General features: G+C 54.3%; 7 protein-coding genes across 7 annotated transcripts; 5 read left to right on the top strand and 2 right to left on the bottom strand.

Annotated features, from left to right (window-relative positions):
- Positions 1-1,284: 1,284 nt before the first annotated feature.
- Positions 1,285-2,951, bottom strand: W97_03912 (uncharacterized protein; the record flags this gene model as incomplete). The annotated part of the gene is made up of 3 exons (XM_007781806.1): positions 1,285-1,576; positions 1,631-2,280; positions 2,334-2,951. The coding sequence occupies 3 exons, from the start codon at positions 2,949-2,951 to the stop codon at positions 1,285-1,287; spliced, it is 1,560 nt and encodes a 519-aa protein (XP_007779996.1).
- Positions 2,952-3,864: 913 nt separating this feature from the next.
- W97_03911 (glucosamine-6-phosphate isomerase) lies at positions 3,865-5,454 on the top strand (the record flags this gene model as incomplete). The annotated part of the gene is made up of 6 exons (XM_007781805.1): positions 3,865-3,881; positions 4,060-4,121; positions 4,177-4,325; positions 4,496-4,867; positions 4,926-5,099; positions 5,146-5,454. The coding sequence occupies 6 exons, from the start codon at positions 3,865-3,867 to the stop codon at positions 5,452-5,454; spliced, it is 1,083 nt and encodes a 360-aa protein (XP_007779995.1).
- A 594-nt stretch (positions 5,455-6,048) lies between these two features.
- W97_03910 (uncharacterized protein) lies at positions 6,049-8,284 on the top strand (the record flags this gene model as incomplete). Its single annotated transcript, XM_007781804.1, has 3 exons — positions 6,049-6,065; positions 6,263-7,846; positions 7,918-8,284. The coding sequence occupies 3 exons, from the start codon at positions 6,049-6,051 to the stop codon at positions 8,282-8,284; spliced, it is 1,968 nt and encodes a 655-aa protein (XP_007779994.1).
- A 655-nt stretch (positions 8,285-8,939) lies between these two features.
- W97_03909 (GTP-binding protein ypt2) lies at positions 8,940-9,853 on the top strand (the record flags this gene model as incomplete). Its single annotated transcript, XM_007781803.1, has 3 exons — positions 8,940-8,966; positions 9,090-9,357; positions 9,510-9,853. 3 exons carry the CDS (start codon positions 8,940-8,942, stop codon positions 9,851-9,853), a joined length of 639 nt encoding a protein of 212 aa, XP_007779993.1.
- A 2,351-nt stretch (positions 9,854-12,204) lies between these two features.
- Positions 12,205-13,779, bottom strand: W97_03908 (uncharacterized protein; the record flags this gene model as incomplete). Its single annotated transcript, XM_007781802.1, has 3 exons — positions 12,205-12,542; positions 12,596-13,235; positions 13,294-13,779. The coding sequence occupies 3 exons, from the start codon at positions 13,777-13,779 to the stop codon at positions 12,205-12,207; spliced, it is 1,464 nt and encodes a 487-aa protein (XP_007779992.1).
- A 2,099-nt stretch (positions 13,780-15,878) lies between these two features.
- Positions 15,879-17,789, top strand: W97_03907 (uncharacterized protein; the record flags this gene model as incomplete). The annotated part of the gene is made up of 4 exons (XM_007781801.1): positions 15,879-16,056; positions 16,106-16,167; positions 16,226-16,633; positions 16,683-17,789. 4 exons carry the CDS (start codon positions 15,879-15,881, stop codon positions 17,787-17,789), a joined length of 1,755 nt encoding a protein of 584 aa, XP_007779991.1.
- Positions 17,790-19,216: 1,427 nt separating this feature from the next.
- Positions 19,217-21,156, top strand: W97_03906 (uncharacterized protein; the record flags this gene model as incomplete). Its single annotated transcript, XM_007781800.1, has 4 exons — positions 19,217-19,460; positions 19,517-19,575; positions 19,699-20,670; positions 20,734-21,156. 4 exons carry the CDS (start codon positions 19,217-19,219, stop codon positions 21,154-21,156), a joined length of 1,698 nt encoding a protein of 565 aa, XP_007779990.1.
- Between the last annotated feature and the right edge of the window lie 164 nt (positions 21,157-21,320).

Below are 21,320 nucleotides of genomic sequence, written 5' to 3'. Positions count from 1 at the left end.
ACGACCCACAAGAGCCGCCTAGTTGCTTGAGAGATGCAACGGGTAGATTGCCCGTGATGTAGCAGAAGCCCAGCCGACGCCACTTTCTGGGGGCCCAGCACGTGGAGTCCAGACGGTAAAGCCATCAACATCATGGGTTATCCGTTATGTATCCGCACTTGGCGCCGTCGGGCCAGGCACAGGATCGATCACATAACTGCAATTTGGTACAGAGTTACCCACAAGGGGCCGTCAAGCGGGTGCGAGAGCGCTCGTGCCGAACGCTTAACCGACGAGATCGAGTGCTCTTTGAGACCTATAGAATCCTGCGGTCTGTCCCGAACGATGCATATCTGTTGCAGTGTAACAACGGCCGCAGTGAGAAGCTTGATACCAGCTTCGACTGGGTTCATTGAGGGGCACTAAAAGCTTCTAGCCGGAGTTTTGGCACTGGATACAGCATTGGATCTCGCCCAGCGGGACTTTGGCACGGTGAGGTAACGTAGAGTCATGTCTACCTTCCCAGCACGCACTCGTTCTCCGGCGTCTATTCTGCATGGTAAGCTTTCCAACAGCCCGGGTCCTCGTGATTGCAACGGTGGTTTGGACGCCAAGAGCAGGGAATCCCCCAACGAGCTACGTTTCGAAGCGAGGAAGTTAGATTAGCTCCACAAGGCGAAGGAAGACGACGAGTTGCAACTGGGATGTGCAATAGCAGCAGCAGGCGCGTAAGGTGATGTAACAGATTGTTACCGTCGCTCACTAGACTCCGTTTCATGCACTTGCTACTTCCTGCATGTGCAACGTTTTCGATGAACTACGGGGTCACTTCCGCGAGGAATATCAGTGGCCGCGGAGCTGGTCCATCCAAAGCTACTACTAGTCAGTGAGGCAGAAGTAGGGAACGCTTATCAATTCCGCGCAACCGGTTGCTGTGCCATGAGTGTATCATCAAGAATCACTCGGGTATAAGGAACTTTTGATCAGTTGCGTCAAGCGGGAGGTAGGTAACCGACTCGAGGCAACAGATTGGCAATTGCCCACTAGAAACATGAATCCGACACTGACAGCTAAATTTCTGCAAGAAAGCTAGTTGAATAGGGGACACACAGCCCATGAGCTCATGACCATGCCTGAAGAGCTGTGTGACAAGCAACATCCAGAACTCCCCAGAAAATACCACAGCTAACCAGAAATTCAATATCCAAGAACCCGAAAAATGGTATTTCCCACTTGCCGGGCTGCAACCCAGCTACACGTGAAAAGCAAATAGGCACGTAAATAGCTTAAAGATATTTGCCAGCATCACGATTTCTGGTTCAGCGTCTGTTGAGGAGCAACGTCCGCAATAGTCTCGTCGGAGAACTTTAGGTCTTCCTCAATCGGTACCGTATCCTGGACCTTCATGAGGATGACCGGCAGCGCAATGATCAAACTGCCAGCGAGCAGGGCCCAGCAGGAGGCGAATATGTTCATGAAAGGAACGCCTTTGTTATCGACGGCCCAGATGATGGCGGCACCCGCAGATTGAATGCCCTTGTAGAAGCCGGCGAAGTTGGCGAGTTTACGGCCGTTGTTCGTTAATGAGCCCATGAACCTGAAGTGGTTGTCAGCCTATCCTTGTTTGAACGCGGGTTTTGGTTTCACTCACCAGTAAACGGTTGTCTGCCAGGCGGCGTCGTAGAATCCGTAGAACATGTACAAGAACATTGGGCCAATGTATCCCGAATCGGTCCAATCCTTCTTGACGTAATCGTCACTCGGATCATTCTTTGTAGCGCTACCGGCGTTGACCAGTCCACGGGTGTAGCCTGTCTGGAAAGCGTAGCCTCCGCCCCACACAATCATCGTAAGAACGAACAACGCCGCCCACGCGCCCTTGGCGCGGGTTGATCGGCGGACTTTCGCTTGATCCAAGGCGTAGCCAAAGACAAAGGCACCGACAATCTGCATAATGTAGTAGAGTGTGTTGTTCAAAGCTCTGGTACGGGTGTTGAAGAAAGCCAAGTTGACGCCGTTGAACTGATACGTGTAGAACCAGTTGGAGGCGAAGAACATCGGGAACAGAAAGAGAATATAGGGGTCGGTAATGAACGTCTCTCCAAGGCCTTTTATCTCGGTCTGCCACGTGGGGTTCTTCATAAGGATGATCTTCGATCCATCTTTGCGCACGACGTTCTTCGCGTCAACAAGGCACCACGCCAAGACCGCACCAAGAAACGTGAGGACAAGGAAGCCAATGTAAGTTCCGTCGTTGACAGCACTGTTGGTGGTTGTGTTGATGTTCTGTCCGAGTGGGATCTGCATCGCAGTGTTAGTTGGGAGACTATACTGCTCGAGAGGGCAAATCTTACCAGACTACCGATGACGGCTCCGAGGTTGAAGATCATCCAGAACCAGGAAATGTAGCGTCCCTTCGAGTCTTCCGAGGGATACGACATCATGATGGCTCCCTGAGCGGTCCATAGCAGACCGGCGCACACACCGAGTAGCGCGCCAGCAAAGACCGTGAATCCATAGTTTTGAGTGTGGTTGTAGCACAGAAATGCAGCAACGTAGACCGAGTAGCCAATGCCGCCAAACGACAGTGCAAACTTGATCCCTAGCGTGTTCGTAATGGTGCCGGCGAAGAAACCGACAACAGCGAAAGTGGCGTAGACTGCGGTGTTGGCATCGTTTGCGGCTCGAGGATCCACCTGACCGCCGCCGCCCATACCGCCCAAGGCATTGAACATGCCCGGGCAGAGGAAGCAGACGAGCGACACGATAAGCAACTGGAATGGCGGCGAGGCATAGTAGGGAAGCTTGAAGGGGCCGACTTTGATAGATCTATACATCCATGTCTTCGGCCGCTCGAATGAGCCTGCCTCCTCGCCGGAGTGTGTACGTGAGTCGTAGGATCCGGCAGACACGACGTCTGGCGGCACCTGGGCCTTCTCTGACGTCGCGGGCATCGCGGTATGGTCGGCCATGAGTGGACTGCTCTTCTGGTGATAGAGTGGTCTCGGTGATGTGGTGAGAAGCTGATACAGCGACAGCCGTAGCCCGGGCTTGGGGCTGTTATATCACTCAGCGATGGCTATATTTCTGGACCGTTAATTTCGTGTTAGTCGTTGGTGTGATTGCAATACGACAGGCGAGGGTGAGCTATGCTATTAATACGGGAGTGGTTTCCTTCTCCGCATGTCGCACGCGACTGTTTGAGTGGTGGTGAAGGGATCGCAATTGGGCCATGCGGGACAGCTCCAACAGCGCACGGCTAGGTATGGATGGCTGACCGACACGCACGATGGCGGCTTATCGACATACCCGCCCACCCGCCACGCCTGACTAGAACGTCGAGCTCGCGCTATTCTAGTGGCTGGTCTTGCGCGCATCGAGTAAGTTTGTCGAGGTGAAGCTGGCGCACTCCCTGCAAAGAGCCTGGCTCGCAGCCTTATCCCGCCAGTCGCCGTTGATCCCATGGGAAGGGAACCCTTTGCAGGATGGACGACTGCAACGGTGGAGCAGGACGCTAAGCTCCTCCGAATGTAACCTCTCGGCCACCCCCCTGCACGACATGTCGTGACATATCTTGCCATCTCTTTCTGCAGCTTCACAGTCTTGTCAGGAGTGGATGCGAATGTCGCAGTAGGGCAGTAAATTATTCATGTGCCAGATACGGAAGGATCCTATCCCAGAAACCCACAGATGGCTAGAGTGACTCCACTATGTAGCGTCGTATAAAGCTAGTGTGGCTTCGCAATGCGCACTTTTGCAGGTACCCATTCGTGCTTACGAAGAGGTAACACAAGGATGGCACGCCCAATGACTCTGCGCAGCAACCGCACACCGGCAGCGATACTTGCTCTACACTGAGAAATGAGTGTGACGTGAGACACAAAGATGCAAAGCCGCGCTGCGTAAATACACGCAGTGCTCCGAGGCGTCTGTAGGTACCCAGATCGACTTGCACGGCGCCTGACCGCCTCGATATTAATTGCTTTCCTACCGCAAGATCTCAACTTGAGAGCCCCGCTCTGCTCCACCATGTACGGAACGAGACCAGCATTAGCCACGGCTTCTGCTGACTCCATGCAGGAGACTCATTATCAGAGACGATCCGCAGGCGGCGTCGAAGTACATTGCCGACTATGTGGTTGGTAGGTGAACAGTATGATGAAGCACGAGACAGAACTGAGCTAAGAGAGAACCAAGAACGTATCAGATCGTTCCAACCGACGCCGCAGAAGCCGTTCGTCCTTGGACTGCCAACTGGCAGCAGTCCAGAGCTTGTATACAAATACCTCGTGCAGCACTTTAAGAATGGAAATATCTCCTTCAAGCATGTCACCACGTTTAACATGGTGCGTGTTGGCTTCTGTATCACCGAGCTGTCTCAGATCTTGGCTGGCGCCGCAGACCGCCACGGAACGCCCCGATATCGTGGCATCATGCGCATGCCAGATGCGGCCGTCCCTTGCTTCAGCTCCGGCAATACCGAGCAACAGTCGACTGCACTTGCTGACTATGCCAGGACGAATATGTAGGCATCCCACGGGATCATCCCGAGAGCTACCACAGCTTCATGTACAAACACTTCTTCTCGCATGTCGATATTGATCCGGAGAATGTCAATATCCTGAACGGCAACGCACCAGATCTGGAAGCGGAGTGCATTGCATACGAAGAAAAAATCAAGCAGGCGGGCGGCATCGAGCTCTTCCTTGGCGGTATCGGGCCTGATGGTCACATCGCCTTCAACGAGCCCGGCTCGTCTCTCAAGTCGAGAACTCGGGTAAAGACTCTAGCGTACGACACCATCATTGCCAACTCAAGGTTCTTTGGCAATGATCTCTCGCAAGTACCTCGCATGGCACTGACCGTGGGCGTGCAGACCATACTTGACGTCAGTAAATCTTACACGTTCCGTGAATCCCGAGACGTGAGGCTCACGCATGCCCCAGGCTAGAGAAGTAGTGATCATTATCACGGGACCTCACAAAGCGCTTTCATTGCAGAAATGCATCGAAGGTGGGGTCAATCATATGTGGACGCTGTCAAGCCTGCAGCTGCATCAGAATCCGATGATCGTCGTTGACGAGGACGCGACTCTGGAGTTGCAAGTCAAGACGGTCAAAGTAGGTCATTCGCAGTAATCGTCGACATCGGACTGACGCGACACAGTACTTCAAGAGCATCGAGAGGGTCGCTACAGAACTGGGCTTCGAGCAGATCCTCCCTTCCGAAGCCCATACCAGCGCCAAGAGGAAGTCCATTGTGGAAGAGCTTCACAGCCCGAAGTCGAATGGACCATCTCAGAATCAGCTACTGGCACCTAAGCCAGAGATTTCTCGCTCAGTCACGCCGGACCTGGTGCCGGACAGAATGGCGTCGCGGATAGATGAGGGAGCCGTGAAAGGCTTGCAAGGACTGATACTTGCAGAGCTGCCCTTACAACCCATGGGCGCGAGAGTGGCGCAGCTGGCAGTCTAGGATTTCGGCTGATGCGGACAAAGACCTCTAGAACAGCGTACGCTAGCTGGACATGACTGCAACGGCACTTGAGGCTAGTAGTGAGAGGTAAGGAATATCGCTCTGTGCTTGAGGAACACTGTAATTTGCATTCCGCTGGCAAAGAACAAAATGAAAAGTGGCCAGTGAAAGACTGAGCACCACAAAAAGAGAACGATCGCCTCTCAGGTGGGGCATATCAATATACCAGACTGCACACTTTTAGGCAGCTCAGCGCATTGGCTTTGCCATTGGTAATTCTCTTTATAGGATTTAACCGGGCTGGTTCCGCTGATGACCGCATCCAATAAGTGTATGTAGCCTTACAGTGTCAGAAACTACAACATACCGGAGATCTTAAGCCCCTCGTGTGGTAGTTCTCCGCTGGTTCGTGTCATTAGCAGGAGCGTGGCTCTGTCGTGAAAACCGCGGTGGTGTTGCGGCTCAGCTGTCAAGCCACCCGGCAGCTCAGAAAACCCGCGATGACGTCTCATCCTTTCTTGGCCACGCGATCTGCTTAACAACACAAACACAATGCTACAGAGCTGACAACGGCTGATAGTCTTAACGACAGGAATGTCGTTCGTAATCGAGTAAGCAACGTCTCATATTCAGTTCCTGGCTGCTTGGAAGCCTACTTTAAGCGACTTCGAGGACGCGAAATCAGGGCGGTGTATAGCCTACTGCATCCAGGTTTACTTAGATTTCCATGGCTTGTGATACGACCTACGATCCCGCACCCTACGAGTTTGACGTTCTCCACGCAAAGCTGACCACCATCGCAAAACAGCCAAGTCCGTCGCATCGACAGTCAGTTCGACGGCATCACACCCTCCCTCCCTCCTTCAACCTCCGAACCCTCCTCCACCCTCGCCCGAACCACGCGCCTCGAATCACTGATCAAGTCCCTCTCCCTCGGTCCCTCGAGATCGCTGCTCCCCGCGCACCGGATCCGCAGCATCCTCTCCGACGCCCAAGTCTCCCAAACCTGCCACACGTGCAAAGTCTACAACGTAAGCTACGATGTACACACCGAGACAGCGAAACAGCCCGAACCAAGCTACGAGCACGAGCTCGAATGGCTCCTGCTCAGCAAGGCGACGACGCAGTTGTACGGGCTGGTTCTGCATACTATGATTGAGCAAACCATTCCGCTGGACGATGACATCTGGTACTGGGACGACATACGCAGCTCGTACCGGTACGCGGGGCTCTACTCTATACAGACCTCGCCGTTGCGCTTCTGGGCGTGGAGTAAGGACGTGTGGCACGATTTGCGCCGACGAGGCGGCAGGCTGGAGGACGGCTGGACGAAGTTCTATGAACTGGCGAGGGACGTTGTCAGGCAGCGGTCGTTGGCCGACATACAGCGGCGGGTGGTTTCCCCGCTGGCATTAGTGCGCGAGGAGGCGCTGCGCAAGCGTAAAGGATTGGAGAAAATCAAGCTACTCAATGCGAACGCGCTGGGGTACCTGCTTGGAGAGGGGCTGAGCAACGAAAGTGCGCACGAGGAACATGCTATCGGTGCCGCAGAGAATGCGGACGACGAAACCAGGACGAAGAATAGGCACAAGTGGAAGGCGACGGTGGTCAAGAGCATCACGTTGATGGAAGCGGTTTTCAGAGAGGTTAACAATCCAGACACTAAGCTGGATAGCTTTGACGATGCGGTTACGAATCTCGTGGTGGAGGACCCGTGGTGGAAGCCCTATGCGTCGACGGGATCCGAGGCGATGACGCTGAAGCCGGAGGTTGTTGCAGCACGCCTAGAGAACGTCATATCGAAATGCCTGCCAAATTACACGACTAGAACCACCACGCTTGTCCGAAAGGAATATGGGAGACCATCCCGCATTGTGCGGTACTGGCCAGCGGTCACTGTCGCTTTGATCTCGTCAAGCACTATCCTGCGGGTAGCAGTCAATCGCAAAGAGGACATTATCACCTGGATCCGAGAGCTCGGAGCTACTGTAATCGACTTTTGGTCTAACTGGGTCGTGGAACCGCTGAAGAAGGTTATCGGCACCATCCGGCACGATGAAAGCGCCGAAGTCTCCATCCTGAGCAAGCGCAGTCTCGAAGGCGATCGCGCGAGCTTGGAGCGCATGGTTGTGGATTTCGCTATTCAGCATCCCCCCGAAGGTCGAAACCTCACGGAAGTTGACATCGCTGATATCCGGTCAAAGGTTAGGGAAGGGGATTTGACGCCGGTGCTTGTAGCGTATGAGCGGGAGATGCAGGCGCCACTGAAGAACGCTGTAACAGGCAATCTAATACAGGCGCTGCTTGTGCAGATTCAGAAGACGAAAGTCGATATCGAGGTTGCGATGAGCGGGATTGACTCCATTCTGAAGAGTCAGGAATTGTTATTCGGGTAAGGAAACTCGGCCCCTTAGTCCCCAATGTCATAGAGTTCTCCAAACGCAACATACTAACACGCCACAGCTTCATCGGCCTCACTCCCGGCGTTCTCGTCTGCATCGGCGTGTACCGCTCCATAAAAAACACCTTTGGCAGTCGCAGGGGCCTGAAGCGGCACGAGAAGCAGGGCCAGCTGATCCGCAGCCTTAGGAATATCGACCGCATCCTCGCCGCGGCCTCCGTAAACAAGTATGAAGAGATCTCGTACAAAGATCATGGGTTACTGCTGTGTGAGACGCACATCTTGCGCTTGTCGGCCAGACAGACGCTGCCGCCGAGGGTGTTTCGCGACTTCGTAGTAGAGCTGAGGGAGCTCGAGGATGTGAGGGCGGGATATGAAAGGATGAATAGGACGTTGGAGAGGATGTGGAGGGCTTATGCCAGGGTGTGATGGGAGGGCCTGGTTGCGTTGGTTCGGCCGAGATACTATACCCGTTTGTAGCATTCAGTTTGCATTGTTAATCCAGGAAGCTAGAGTTCGCTCGTCCACTGCCGGCTGCTGAAGCAGAGTAGATAGGACGGTGTACATGTAGAGTGTTATAAAGCTGTAGAAGCCGTCCACGCGATTTGGACCTGAGCAATGTCATAATTGCTAGAACCGCTTGCTATCTCGAAGTGGTGCAACGGCGGTCCTCTCTCTATATAGTTGGTGGCGTGAAAAAGGTGCGGATGGTTGGGATGAGTTCCGTCCAAAAGCCAGCGCCTCGCTTTCCAAACGTGACAGGAACCTGGCAGCTCGTGATGTCGCCTTGAACTACCCTACTCGTACACATCTGCAGAAACACCGCAACCTCGCTCACAGCTCTACCCTCTTCCACCACTCAACTCTCCCACATTAGGGACAGTCTGCGATCCACGGCAATAGAGTATCCACCATAGTGCCCGTAACGTCACTCGCACTCCACTAGGACCAGGCAGCCAACAACAATACCTCAACACCGCACCGCGCAACCCCCCCAACTTCCTCCACCAACCTTAAGCGGACTCGCCCGCCTCATCCTACCTGATATCCTCCTCACCGCGGCCGCAAACGCACAGTCGCAGCCATGGCCTCCCGCTCCTACGACTTCCTCGTACGCAGACCCAGCCCTCACCACACCCCTCCGTCCACATCGCGCCCTCCCACCATATACATCGGCGTCTCCGCTCCTCAACACCCTGCCGCATACTCTCACTAACCAGCCCCTGTCTCCCAGATCAAACTCCTCCTCATCGGCGACTCCGGCGTGGGCAAATCCTGCTGCCTGCTGCGCTTCAGCGAAGACTCCTTCACGCCGTCCTTCATCACGACCATCGGCATCGACTTCAAGATCCGGACTATCGAGATTGACGGCAAGAAGATCAAGCTGCAGATTTGGGATACGGCCGGGCAGGAGCGCTTCCGCACCATCACCACGGCGTACTATCGCGGGGCTATGGGGATTTTGCTGGTATACGACGTTACGGACGAGCGCAGTTTTGGCAGTATGTTCCTCCACTCCTGTCGCCTTCTCTCGCTGCATGTGCGTTTTTGCTGGGCCATTTCGGTGGATGGCAGCACAACCGCAACAGGCCCGCTATAAACCGCCCCCAGCGCAAGAAACCCCTAGCTAACCACCCCCCCTCCCCTCCACCAGACATCCGCACCTGGTTCTCAAACGTCGAGCAACACGCGACCGCAACCGTGCACAAAATCCTCATCGGCAACAAGTGCGACTGGACGGAGAAGCGCGCCGTCAGCACCGAGCGCGGCCAAGCCCTCGCCGACGAGCTCGGCATCCCCTTCCTCGAGGTCAGCGCGAAGGCGAACATCAACGTCGAGCAGGCCTTTTACAGCCTGGCCAAGGGCATCTGGGACGAGCACAAGCATGAGGCGGAGGAGAAGAATCGGGGAGGCGCGGGGGGCCAGCAGGGTCAGGGGAATACGGTGGGGATTGGGGGGACGGGTGGAGTGGGGGGCCAGATCCCGAAGTGTTGTTAGGGGGAAGGGAGATCCAGTTTACTGGGGGGGCAGGAGGCGCGAGGTTATAACTGCGTTCTGCGTCATCGGAACCAGGTGTGCAGGTGCTACTCGGTCGCTATTTCTTACCTGGCGGGGGTTTACTGCTTTACGGTGTTTGGCGGGGTCGGTGCATTGTATAGGGGACCTATGAGCGGTTTCTTTCTCAGTGGGCTTCTTTTTGGTAGATCTGTTGAGTTTTGTTAGAGGGCATAGGGGCTCTTAGACCGGGCCGTAATCGAACGAAATATCTGAGAATCGTTGATCCTTGTCTGAACCGGTCAATGCATAAGCTCCAATTTTTCTCTGCTATTATGAATGGAGAGATAACAAAGCCGCCTAGGAAGAAGCCGCTTCACCGAACGGTTGAGTTGCCGATGGTACAGAAAAGATTCCACAGGACAGATCGCGTCACCTCGACAATCAAGCACTTGATCCCCGATTCTACCAGAGCGTAGTCGTGGCCGATGCCTCGGTTGCTCCTCCGGACCGCACTGCTATGAACCCTAGGAGTTCTTGGGGCGTCGTATACCAGTCATTGCCCACTGCAGTGAAAGCCCGTAACGCAAGAAAATCCATCGTAAATCCACTGCGCAAAACAGTAGTACTATTGGTACTGCTCGGTCTTGAGAGTGACGTTCTCCCGTTCCCAATCTCTCGCGCACTCTCGCTCCCCAGCCATGCACTCAGCCCGCCGCCGGTTGCAGGAGGACGTCGTTGCCAGTGCTGCGTTTCTCGGGATGCTCTTTGGAAGAAGCGCTCCGCAATGGAAGCCAGGAGGCTTACCAGGCTGGAAGTATCTCGTTCGGACTGCGGCCGTGCTGCTTGCCCGTTGTTCACGGTCAGAGGCGCCCGGGAGAGGAGCAACATGATCATCGTGATCTTGGCAGAGGCTCCTGAAGCGCAGCAGGGGGATGACGCAGGCGTTGTGATTGAGATGGGGCGTGTCGAGGTCTCTGTCATAGGATCAGGAAACCGTCTGTAGTGCTGCTATAGCCTAGGCAGGAAAGTGGATGCTTCCGCGGAAGAGGCGGCATGAAGGTTCGAAAGCTCAGGATTTGCGGCGATGTCGGGTTCACAGAGTGAATGATGCGGCTGTTGGGACTTGGGGCCGAGCCCGAAGGACAAGGAGGACTATCCGGGTTCCATGGCGTTATAGATGCTGCTGGAAGAACGTGTTGGTTTCACGGCTTAGGTAAAGAATAGGGGAGGTTCTAGAATGTCAGAGAGCAAGTTCGGACTCATGATCCGAATTACGACAAGTTAAGGCAAAAAGAACAAGCTGCAGTGCAAACCGAACAAGAGCGTAACAAAAAGCGATAAAAATCAAATCGTAACAATCGCTCCATGGTAGCAGGTTGGTACAGTGACAGCTTTTAGCCGCACTCGCACAAACCAACGTTTCGATCTGGTCGAAGTACAAATCAGGCTTACTCACCTGTAAAGTTATGTTCAAATTGAGGACAGGGTCTGCTGATCCGTCACTAGGAAAGCGGACAAGGACGGTGAAGGAAATCGCGGGGTGATTTCGCCCGCTGTAGATGGTATGAGAATGTTTACGTACCTGTTCACCGCGGGTTTAACCAAGGGTGAGTGCAACGGAGTAAGCTATGAGAGGGCACGGTATGCAGAATAGGTGCCTTACGAGCAAGAAAGCAAGAATCGGCAACAGGAGCTGTTCAAGGTGGACTTTTTCACATGCGCTGTTCTACGATGGCCCGCTCCACTACTCGATTCGGAAGTGTTACTCACCTTAACGTTGGACGTCTGCGTGGATATGCCCACCAAATCGATGTAGTCGAGTTCACCGGCCCCAATTGAATGAGACAATAGCGCGATGGTCAAGAGAAAGTATTTGCGGTATTGGTAGACGACTATTTGGATGTAAGAAGAAGCTTTGTCTCAAGAAGATTTGTCTTGGAGAAAGGGTTGGAAGCGCTGTACAAAAACATAAGAAAACCCAATGGGTGGCAGATTATGAGGGTGTTTTGGCGTCTTATTCGGCGAGATACTAACAGCTTCTTGAATTGTAGAAGTTCGAGGAGGGAAGAGATATGTTGCTTGTATAAGAAACAGCGCTGTCCCTATGTTCACCGGAAAGGCGTGGCATTACGGTGAGTTTGATTGATAAGAGATGTCGGTCAGGTTGACGACAATAAAACGTATGCACGAAGCCAACAATGCCTCTGGGTACCTTGCTGCCTGGGCTATGGCCATGCACACATGAGAATTTCTGCCAAGTATGTTGGGAATTACTAAAAGAACAGAAAAGATGGAAACTATGAACGAGTGGGTATCACATCAATCTACACCAATGCATGCATCCAGAAGAATCACTTCTCCGCCTCAATTGGCGCCTCCTTCTGTGCCTTGTCCTCCTTCTCCGGTAGCGCAACATCAGCCGGCTCGGGCAGATCGAGGACTGATGGCATATCAGCGACAGAAGAGCTAGGCTTGTCGCCGACAGCAGGGTCGTCGTGAAGTTTGATGGGCGCTTCGACCTCTTCTTCGGATTCTTCTCTTGGCTTCTCGAGAACCTCGCTCTCTTCAAGATCGGAGGCTTCCGCGCTCTTCTCTTCATCTGACTCGGTTGTTGGGAGGCCTTGACGTTCCTTCTCCAGGCGCACTTCTTTACCGCGCTTGTGGCAATACCAGAAGACGAATAGCAGAACTGTCAAGTTGTTAGTCGTCGCTCGCACGGGAGCGTATCTAAGGGGAACATACGGAAAACCGCTAAGCTCATAAGAACGTTGGTACCAGTGATAAACATCGGAAATCGGAGCTGTAGGAAATTAAGAATGCTGCGAAGCATGCTGGCAACGGCTCCCTGTTGAGACACCAGCTTCTTCAAAGGAGGTATGCGTGACTTCTTGGCCTTCTTCTTATCACCCTCCTCGGTATCCGTCTCTGTGGCAGCGGCAGCAGCTTTGGCGTCGAAGCCGCGCTTCTCTGATGCAGCGGCCAGCAATTCCGGGCCCAGCGTGCCCGTCATCTTGGCGGGCAGGCTCTTGATGAGTGTCTTGAGGAAGGGTGGTAAGTTCTCGTACATCTTCTGCAGCTGGCCATCGGAATCCCTGAGGAGTTTCTCCAAGTCGTCATAAGCGGTCGGTGCACCGTTGACGATATCCATGAGGACTTGCTTGAACCTCTCCATAAGCTCTTGTGACTCTTTGGAGAAGCTGAAGAGGCGGTTGTTAACTGCGGCAAGATTGAGTCGGTCAAGGATTGAGCCAAGATCATGGTCTTCCTTCTTGACCTCTTTCTTATCGACTGTTCCGTCTTCTTTGAGGTCTACTCCTTCGCCTTTCTTGACGTCTTGGGCGGCGTCTTTGAGGTCGTCGGCAGTTTGCTCCTTGTTTTTGTGCTGTAAATTTAATTGAGTAAGAACCGATACAGGAAAATCTACCATTAGTCCCACATACCTTGAAGTGATAAGTGGGCATGGCTGGCATGGCTGGCATGGCTGGCATAGCTGGTATGTACGACCAATAACCCTGCTTTTTCTTCTCCTCTTCACCAGACTTGCTCCCTTCAGTACTCTTATCCTCACCGCTAGGTTTGTCCTCTTCGCTGGGTTTGGTTTCCCCGCTGGCCTCGCTTTCTTCATTGGGTTTGCCCTCCTCGCCAGACTTATCGTCACCAGATCTTTCAGGTGCCGGCGAAGTGGGTAAAGGAATGTCATCCGCACCCTGCTTCATCGCCTCCTGCGCCTCCTGACCCTCAACTTTCTTTCCGTCATCTAGGATCACAGTGGATCGGTCGGGGAGAGCCGGCGGCGGGTCGCCTTGCGAGGTAATGCGTTGGAGGAGCTTCTCATCGTCCTCGTTCAATACAGGGTTCTTCAGGTGTTCCTGCGCCTCTGCTGGGTTCTCCTTCTTCCAGCGCTTGTAATTGAAGTATTCGAGCATGATTGCGGGGGTTTGGGTGAGGCGCTGATGGTAGTCGGAGTGTAGTTATACGTGATCTAAGTAGGTCAAGAGGGGCGGAGGAATAGGCCGTGAATGGAGATGAGGGTTTACACACAGATAACTAGCGAAGGAGAAGAGTCTAGGCTGGCTGCGCGTGCATGACGATCGATTGCATTGCTCCGGCTGGCTGTGCTGGTGGAGGGGGTGGCTGCCGCCTCTGCTTGGTTGGAAAGGCTTCCGGCCAGAACCCACGTCATCCCGTCCTCCCCACCAAAACAGAACTTCCTCGGCCTGTGATCGATGACGTCCCGCTCTCACCAAAGATAGGAGAAGTCAGAGAACAAACTTCAATCTCCTCCCATAACGTTGTTCGAGCCCGCAAGCTGACCTTAATAGCATTGCTGTCTCCCTGGAAGTCAAAAACAATGTTAGCTAAACGGCTAGAAGAGAATACCGCATACACAGAGTCATTGACCAGCACTCAGCCGCGAAGCAATTAACGTACTCCATGCCTACTAACCGTCGCCATTGCGCTTGAGTCAACGGTGATACACTCAAGGAGAAAAGCATAGGCCGCAAGTAGTAGTTCTCAGCCATTTCTTACTGAGTCCTCTCATTGAACGAAGCCTAATGGACGGACTGAGTTTCAGAACTTGGGTCATAGTTTCAAACCACTGCTCCGATAGAGGGACTAACTGAAGGCAATCTCTTTTGTTTCTGCTTCTAATTCAAACATCATGAAGACCACAAGAAGCTCCGCTTGGTTGAAAGAGGTTCATGGTCCCCTCCCTCACCTCCCTCCGCTACGATCAAAGAGCGCCTGCATCCATGCGTCGGAGCTGGGCTGTCTATCTTCTGAAGAGAATTGCAGGAAGCCAATGGATCAGTCTATCCTAGCTTCAACTCAAAGTTTTGTCAACGCCCGACGCTATTCAATAGCCCCAAAGTGGTGCCGAGTTCCTGCTGTGATGCTTTTGATTCTTTACTGATATCTCTATCAAATTCTGATCTCATAGGCTCAGAATTTAGCTCATCCGACCGTTTCCGTAATTCTCTAGTTCTAGCGTTCCAACCTTTGTGACTTCTGAAGCTTGACGTGGCTTCAGCTTGACTTCGCTCTCTGGCATATCCGAGCTACCGCGCTCCTGCTTGACTTTACAACGGGGTTTGGACAACGGCGGCTGTGACTCTTCATCCCTCCCAGTGGCTTTCATAGTCTTTGGTAACCATGGATTCCCCTCCAACCGCTTGTTCCTAGGCTTCAGGGCATCTCTCCACTCTGAACACGGTTTTCTCAACCTCCGGCTCTCTTGCTTGGCTTCTTCTGGGCTACAAACAACTGCGGTCCCAACTTCTATCGCTCTGCTCTGGTTCTGGCTCGAGCTTCATTGCTGCTGCTTCCATAAGCTAGCTCTTCTTGTCGACCTCTCCCAAGCCCCAGAGTTCAGGCAAACCCAGCTCCTGGCGACTCTAATCGCCTCTCGCATGGTCCTGGAGTGTGACGAACCCAGCGCCTGAATTCTCCAAACAACTCAGGCCGGCTATCAAGCCGTGACGTTGTCAGCGCCTGGTTCAGCACATCGGTTTCAGAGAGTATCTAACTCACAACGTCTCCAGACCCCATTTCTTCTCTTTGGCTTCACCGATTGCTGCCATCATCACGTCTTCAGCACGTGGCAAACTTGGCGAGAGCTTGTTGGCCGCAGCTGACGAGCATCGTTCGCTCAAAGATCTTCAGAGCTCACGTCTTCAAGGCGGCCGAGACCAGCGCCAACCATCCGGTGAAGGTGCTGCACCTGCAGGCAGTGTTCTGTTGCAGGATCGGCACCGTCAACTGCCCACTGTCAATCTCCCGGAGGCACTCAGCCACCTCTTCACCGTCGTGCCCAGCTTTGATTGCAGCTCGTGAAGCACAATTTTAAAATTTCATCATCACGCCGAGCCCGCATCGACTACAAGAGGCCACGCACAACAAAATCCTCCTCTCTTTTCCAACTTCCTCTACCTTCCATTCAACTCTGACAAGCCTGGGCGCATCGACGGCTTCACATTCTGTTCATCAACGCAGCGCATAGAGTACTTCCTGCACCTGACGCAACATGGATTCCGATGCAACCTGCAACTTGGAGCAGCCGCATGCTCCTTACTTCGTCTCAGCCGAACAACACCGCGCCGATGAGACTCCCGTCAAGCGTAACAAGGGCAAAGCTCGTGTCGTGACGTTCAGCGAGGCAGAGTTCGACTTTGCCGACCTGGAGTCGCCGCTTCCTGATAACTGTAAGAACATCATCTCATGCTACTGACGCCGGTGCTAACTGGTCTCCAGCGGAGAACCTTGAGTATCCTGAGGAAGAGCAAGATGACTGGGGCGACGATGAGCTCGATGGGGTAAGCTCCGTTGATCCTACACCTTCGGGCTCTTCGTGCACTAATCATTTGTGAACAGACCTACGATGAAATCGCAGAATTGGAGAACGACGGCCCTCGTCCGTCCGCTGGCGCCTTCCTCCACGGTAACCGTGGCGAAGGTACCGGCATGGTCTGGGGCGACTCAGACGATGAGCGTTATGCTGGCCCAGTCCAGCATGGTCCTGCCGGCGCTCGTGTCCGTGGGGGGCGTGCCGCTCTGCCCAAGCCTGTTACTGCAGATCTTGACTCCGAGGATGAGATCATACTGCGCATGAAGGAGGATGGTTTCACGGACCAGCAAGTGGTGAACAAGCTCAAGGAAGAAAATCGTGTCCGCTATGATCGTAAGACCATCGGATCTCGCTTCCTCCGCATCCAAGCTGCCTTGGCTGCAAAGCAAGATGAGCGCCTAGAAGCCGAAGAGACAGACTGGCATGAGCGCGAAGTAAGATCCCCAATGTGTCTGTAAAACCTACATCTCTAACCCTACCCAGGATGAGCTCCTCCTTGAAGCAGTCGCCTTCGCCGACGCTCGCATCGCCCTCATGGTCCAGAAAATCGAATCTCGCCGCTACAACTACGCCTCGGATCAGCTGCACAAGCTCAAGCCCGCCTCCCGCTACTCACCCAAAGCAGTCCACGAGCGCTACGCCGCTATCATGGCCGGCACAGCACATATCCCCTACGAGCTCGACGACAATCCAGAGCAGCGCTACGCCGAGCGTGCCGAGCGCGTTCGCATCAAGCGTGCTGCCAGGGAGAAGGAGGCCGCGGAGAAAGCGGCACACGCTGAGCGTCTCCGTATTTACAAGGAACAACAGGCCATGAAGCATGCGCGGAAGCGCGAGGAAGCAGCCATCAAGCGCGCGCGGGAAGCGGCAGCCAAAGCTCAGCGCGCGCAAAAGATGGCAGAAAAGCAGATCGCTGAGGCTGAGAAGGCTGAACAGCGCCGCGCGGAGATGGTCGAGAAGGCCACTCTTCTCCGGGCTGGGAAGCAAGCTCGCGAGCGCCAGGAGGCTGATCGAAAGGCTTTGAAGGCTTTGGTCGCTGCTAAGAAGGGAGCCAAATCAGCCCATCCTGCCATCGACCCGGCGCTCTCGGTCGCCTCCAGCACCATCGCCAGCTCACCGCCTCCACACACTCCTGCCAGGAACAATCGCGCCGCATCCACTGCCACTGTCGCCTCCACCAACTCTTCCCACACAGATCCACGCTCTTCCCTGACTGTCGCGGAGCTCCAAACGCTGGTTGGTGCCCGTGGTCTACTGCGCAGGGGAACCAAGGTAGATCTGGTCACACGTCTTGCCGAAGCTGATGACAAGCTCAATGTCGAGGCTATGCGGAAGCGCCTGCGCGAGCTGCATGCACAGGTGGGCGGCAAGCGCGATGAGCTGTTGGCGCGGTTGGCAGAGATCACGACCAAGGCCGTCATTGCGGAGCGTGGTTCGCCTGCTGCCAAGAAGGCTAGTCAGAAGGAAGCTGTCGTCATCGAGGAGGACGAGGAGGAGGAAGAGGAAGAGGAAGAAGAGCAAGGAAAGAAGAAACCTGCTGAGGGCGGTGTTGCTGCGGATGATGCGGCGGAGAATGCCGCGGAAGAGTAGGAGAGGAGCGTGTCTCGCGGATGAAGACGACACTGAACAAAGTCTGGTTCTGGACGAAGCACGACTCTCGATGAAGCACAACTCTGGATGAAATACGACTCTCATCACAAGCACGACTCTTGACGCAAGTACGAACCTCGACGTAAGCACAACTCCTAATGAAGTTCGACCTCAAACCACGCTTGGCACATCCTTTCGGACCTGACCTTCGGATCATGGCATTGATACAGGGCCAGCCGAGCGTGTCTTTGGACACTGTCTCTCACTCGATGCGAGACGGTGGGCGTTATTGTTGAAGGAATTATGGGCCCTTCTCAGCACAGATAAATTGGTAATTGGGTGGGGAAAGTGGGTTTCAGCAGCGTGCACCATGCCTTTCCCTTCTACTTCTTCGTACCATAGTTCCTTCTTCTCCTCTCAGCTTCGATAGAACAATCAAAATCGCAATTGCGAACCAACTCAAGATCCAGTCGTTGTGATATGTGGTGTCCGTACGATGTGCCCTCGCGCGCTCGACTCCATGATAGCTCTCCGCATGGACTTCCCACGCCCTGTCATGCGGTGTGATTTCGACCTCCACGGTTCAAGAATCACCTAGGCGCGAGATAAAGGCATCACGGAAAAGAAATCCCGGTTACGGCTGCATAGCGCTCCTTGGAACCCCACCACCCGCTAGAGTACGCAGCACTTCAGCAAAATGACAGCCATTCCAAGTAGAGGATGCTAAAGCAGAGGTTAGAAGAATCATTTGTTGAGGAATGAAGACTGGAGACCTAAAGCTGACAGTCACGTGCTTCTCGGCTCGGCACACCTTCCTCGCCACCACCCGCAGCACCATTGATCCCCCGCTTCCCCCGCATCCCGGCGCCCTTGTCAACGCCACTGACACGGCCGTGCGCCTTGGACCCTTGAACGATGTGCTTTGATGCTGGGTCAACAGGTGCCGACAGCTGGCTGTTTCGACGCCGCAAAAGGAACTCGCCTGATGAGCGTTCGACACAGGATGGGCGTGCCATATTGCCGGCACCAGGGCCTCTAGCCACGGGAGTCGAGATGCGATTGCTGCACCAAAGTGACCTTTTCTTTCTGTAGTCAAGTACGCATGGGGTATCCCGGCAGTTGTGTGGCTACTTGTACTTGGAGCACCCTTGTAGCCGCAAGCTGCATGACGAACGGATGAAGGGGAAGATCGATACGTTGATGCGTCCGGGATGTCCTGAATAGGTATCCCGGATCTGCAATGTCACAGCGGGGGTTGGACGCATCATCCGCGTGGATATAAAGATCTGGGGCCGGCATGAAGCTGTCTTTACAGTATCCCATTTCCATCACTATCAACTAGATTTTTGACTTACCTGCTGCTCCACCCTCTTACCAATCCCCCATTATAATCCCCAAACTTGAACCCCTCCCCCCCATAACCCAAAATGCCCTACCGCCGCGACATCGGCACCCAGCCCGAAGGGCCCCGCGAAATCACTTCCGATACCCCCTCCCAACCACCGACAGACAGCTACGCGGACCCGCTCGAGACCGACGTCCTGATCGTCGGCGCGGGCTTCGGCGGCGTCTACCTCCTGCACCGGCTGCGCGACGAGCTGGGCTTCAAATGCAAGATCTTCGAGGCCGGGAAGGAGCTCGGCGGCATCTGGCACTGGAACTGCTACCCAGGTAAATGGAGCCGGACAGACTAAGGATTTGGTGGATGTGGGTGTTAACTCGCGCAGGTGCCAGGGTTGATACACAAGTCCCGATCTATGAGTATAGCATGGAGAAGGTCTGGAAGGTTAGTTGAATCCAAGACTCCCGATGGATAATTGCGAGGAAGGTCCAGGGTTACTTCAATGGAAGGGCCAAGGACGCATGACCGAACTGTGCAGCGAGTTTTCGCTAACGCCGTGAACTATAGGACTGGACCTGGCGCGAGAAGTACCCAAACTTCCAGGAACTCCGCGAATACTTCGATCATGTCGACAAGGTCCTTGACATCAAGAAAGACGTCGCCTTCGACACGCGCGTCGTGGCGGCCCACTTCGACAAGCCGTCCGCGAAATGGATCATCAAGACCGAGGACGGCCGCACCGCCTACGCGCGCTACTTCCTACTCGCCACCGGCTTCGCTGCCAAGCGCCACTTCCCCGACTGGCCGGGCCTCGACAGCTTCAAGGGCGAGATGCACCACAGCTCGTTCTGGCCCGAGGAGGGCGTTGACATGAAGGGAAAGCGCGTCGCCGTCATCGGCACCGGGAGCACAGGCGTGCAGCTCGCGCAGGAGAGCGCGAAGCAAGCGAAGTCCGTGACGGTGTTTCAACGGACGCCGAACCTAGCGCTGCCGATGCGACAGCGGAAGCTGGACCACAAGGAGCAGATGGACGCGAAGGGCCAGTATCCGCAGATCTTCAAGGACAGGATGAAGACCTTCGCGGGCTTCTCGTACGACTTCGCGGAAAAGAACACTTTCGACGACTCGCCCGAGGAGCGCGAGAAGTTCTACGAGTCCCTCTGGGAGGCGGGCGGGTTTCAGTTCTGGCTCGCGACGTACAAGGACATGTTATTCGACATGGACGCGAATCAGGAGGCGTACAACTTCTGGCTCAAGAAGACGCGCGCGAGGATTACCGATCCGGTCAAGAGGGATATCTTGGCGCCGCTGGAGAAGCCGCATGCGTTTGGCGTGAAGAGGCCGAGCTTGGAGCAGGATTACTATGAGATGATGGATCGGCCTGAGAACGAGGTCGTGGATGTGAAGGCGACTCCGATTAAGGAGGTCAAGGAGAACGGGATCTTGACTGAGGATGGCAAGTTTAGGGAGTTCGATATCATTGCGCTGGCTACTGGATTTGACTCCGTGACGGGAGGAATGAAGAACATGGGATTGAAGGTACGCCCGAGAAATCATTGGGCACCACTTACTACAGTAATACAGTACTAACATCTAAAACAGGACGTGGACGGTGTGGATCTCTCGAAGAAGTGGGAGATGGGCACCTGGTCTTACCTAGGCATGTCCTGCTCCGGCTACCCGAACATGTTCTTTCTATACGGCGCGCAAGGCCCAACGGCATTTAGCAACGGTCCGTCATGCGTTGAAGTGCAGGGCGAGTGGATCGTCGACGCGATGAAGAAGCTCAGGGACGAGGGCATCAAGTACATCGATCCGCTCCGCGAGTCCGAGGAGTACTGGAGGAAGAATGTCACGGAGATCAGCGACAAGACACTCTTTCCTACGGCGAACTCATGGTATATGGGCGCCAATATTCCTGGCAAGCCGCGTGAGCAGTTGAACTATGCGGGCGGCATTCCATTGTACGAGAAGGAGTGTAGGGAGTCGCTGAACAACTCGTTCAAGGGATTTGTGACCGCGTGATCGGAGGGGTTGGCTGTACATATCTGGGCACTATATGTATCTTCAGTGGCTGTAGAGGTAGATGGACAGTACTTGTGGTTACTCCAGCAATTTATCCTGGCTTTTCGGCTTTGTCAGTGAATCTGATAACTGTATGCCTGATTACTCCCCATAGCTGGCCATTT

Source organism: Coniosporium apollinis (assembly GCF_000281105.1).
Source record: "Coniosporium apollinis CBS 100218 chromosome Unknown supercont1.16, whole genome shotgun sequence".
Taxonomy (NCBI): domain Eukaryota; kingdom Fungi; phylum Ascomycota; class Dothideomycetes; genus Coniosporium; species Coniosporium apollinis.
This window is presented reverse-complemented; position numbering and strand designations above follow the sequence as displayed.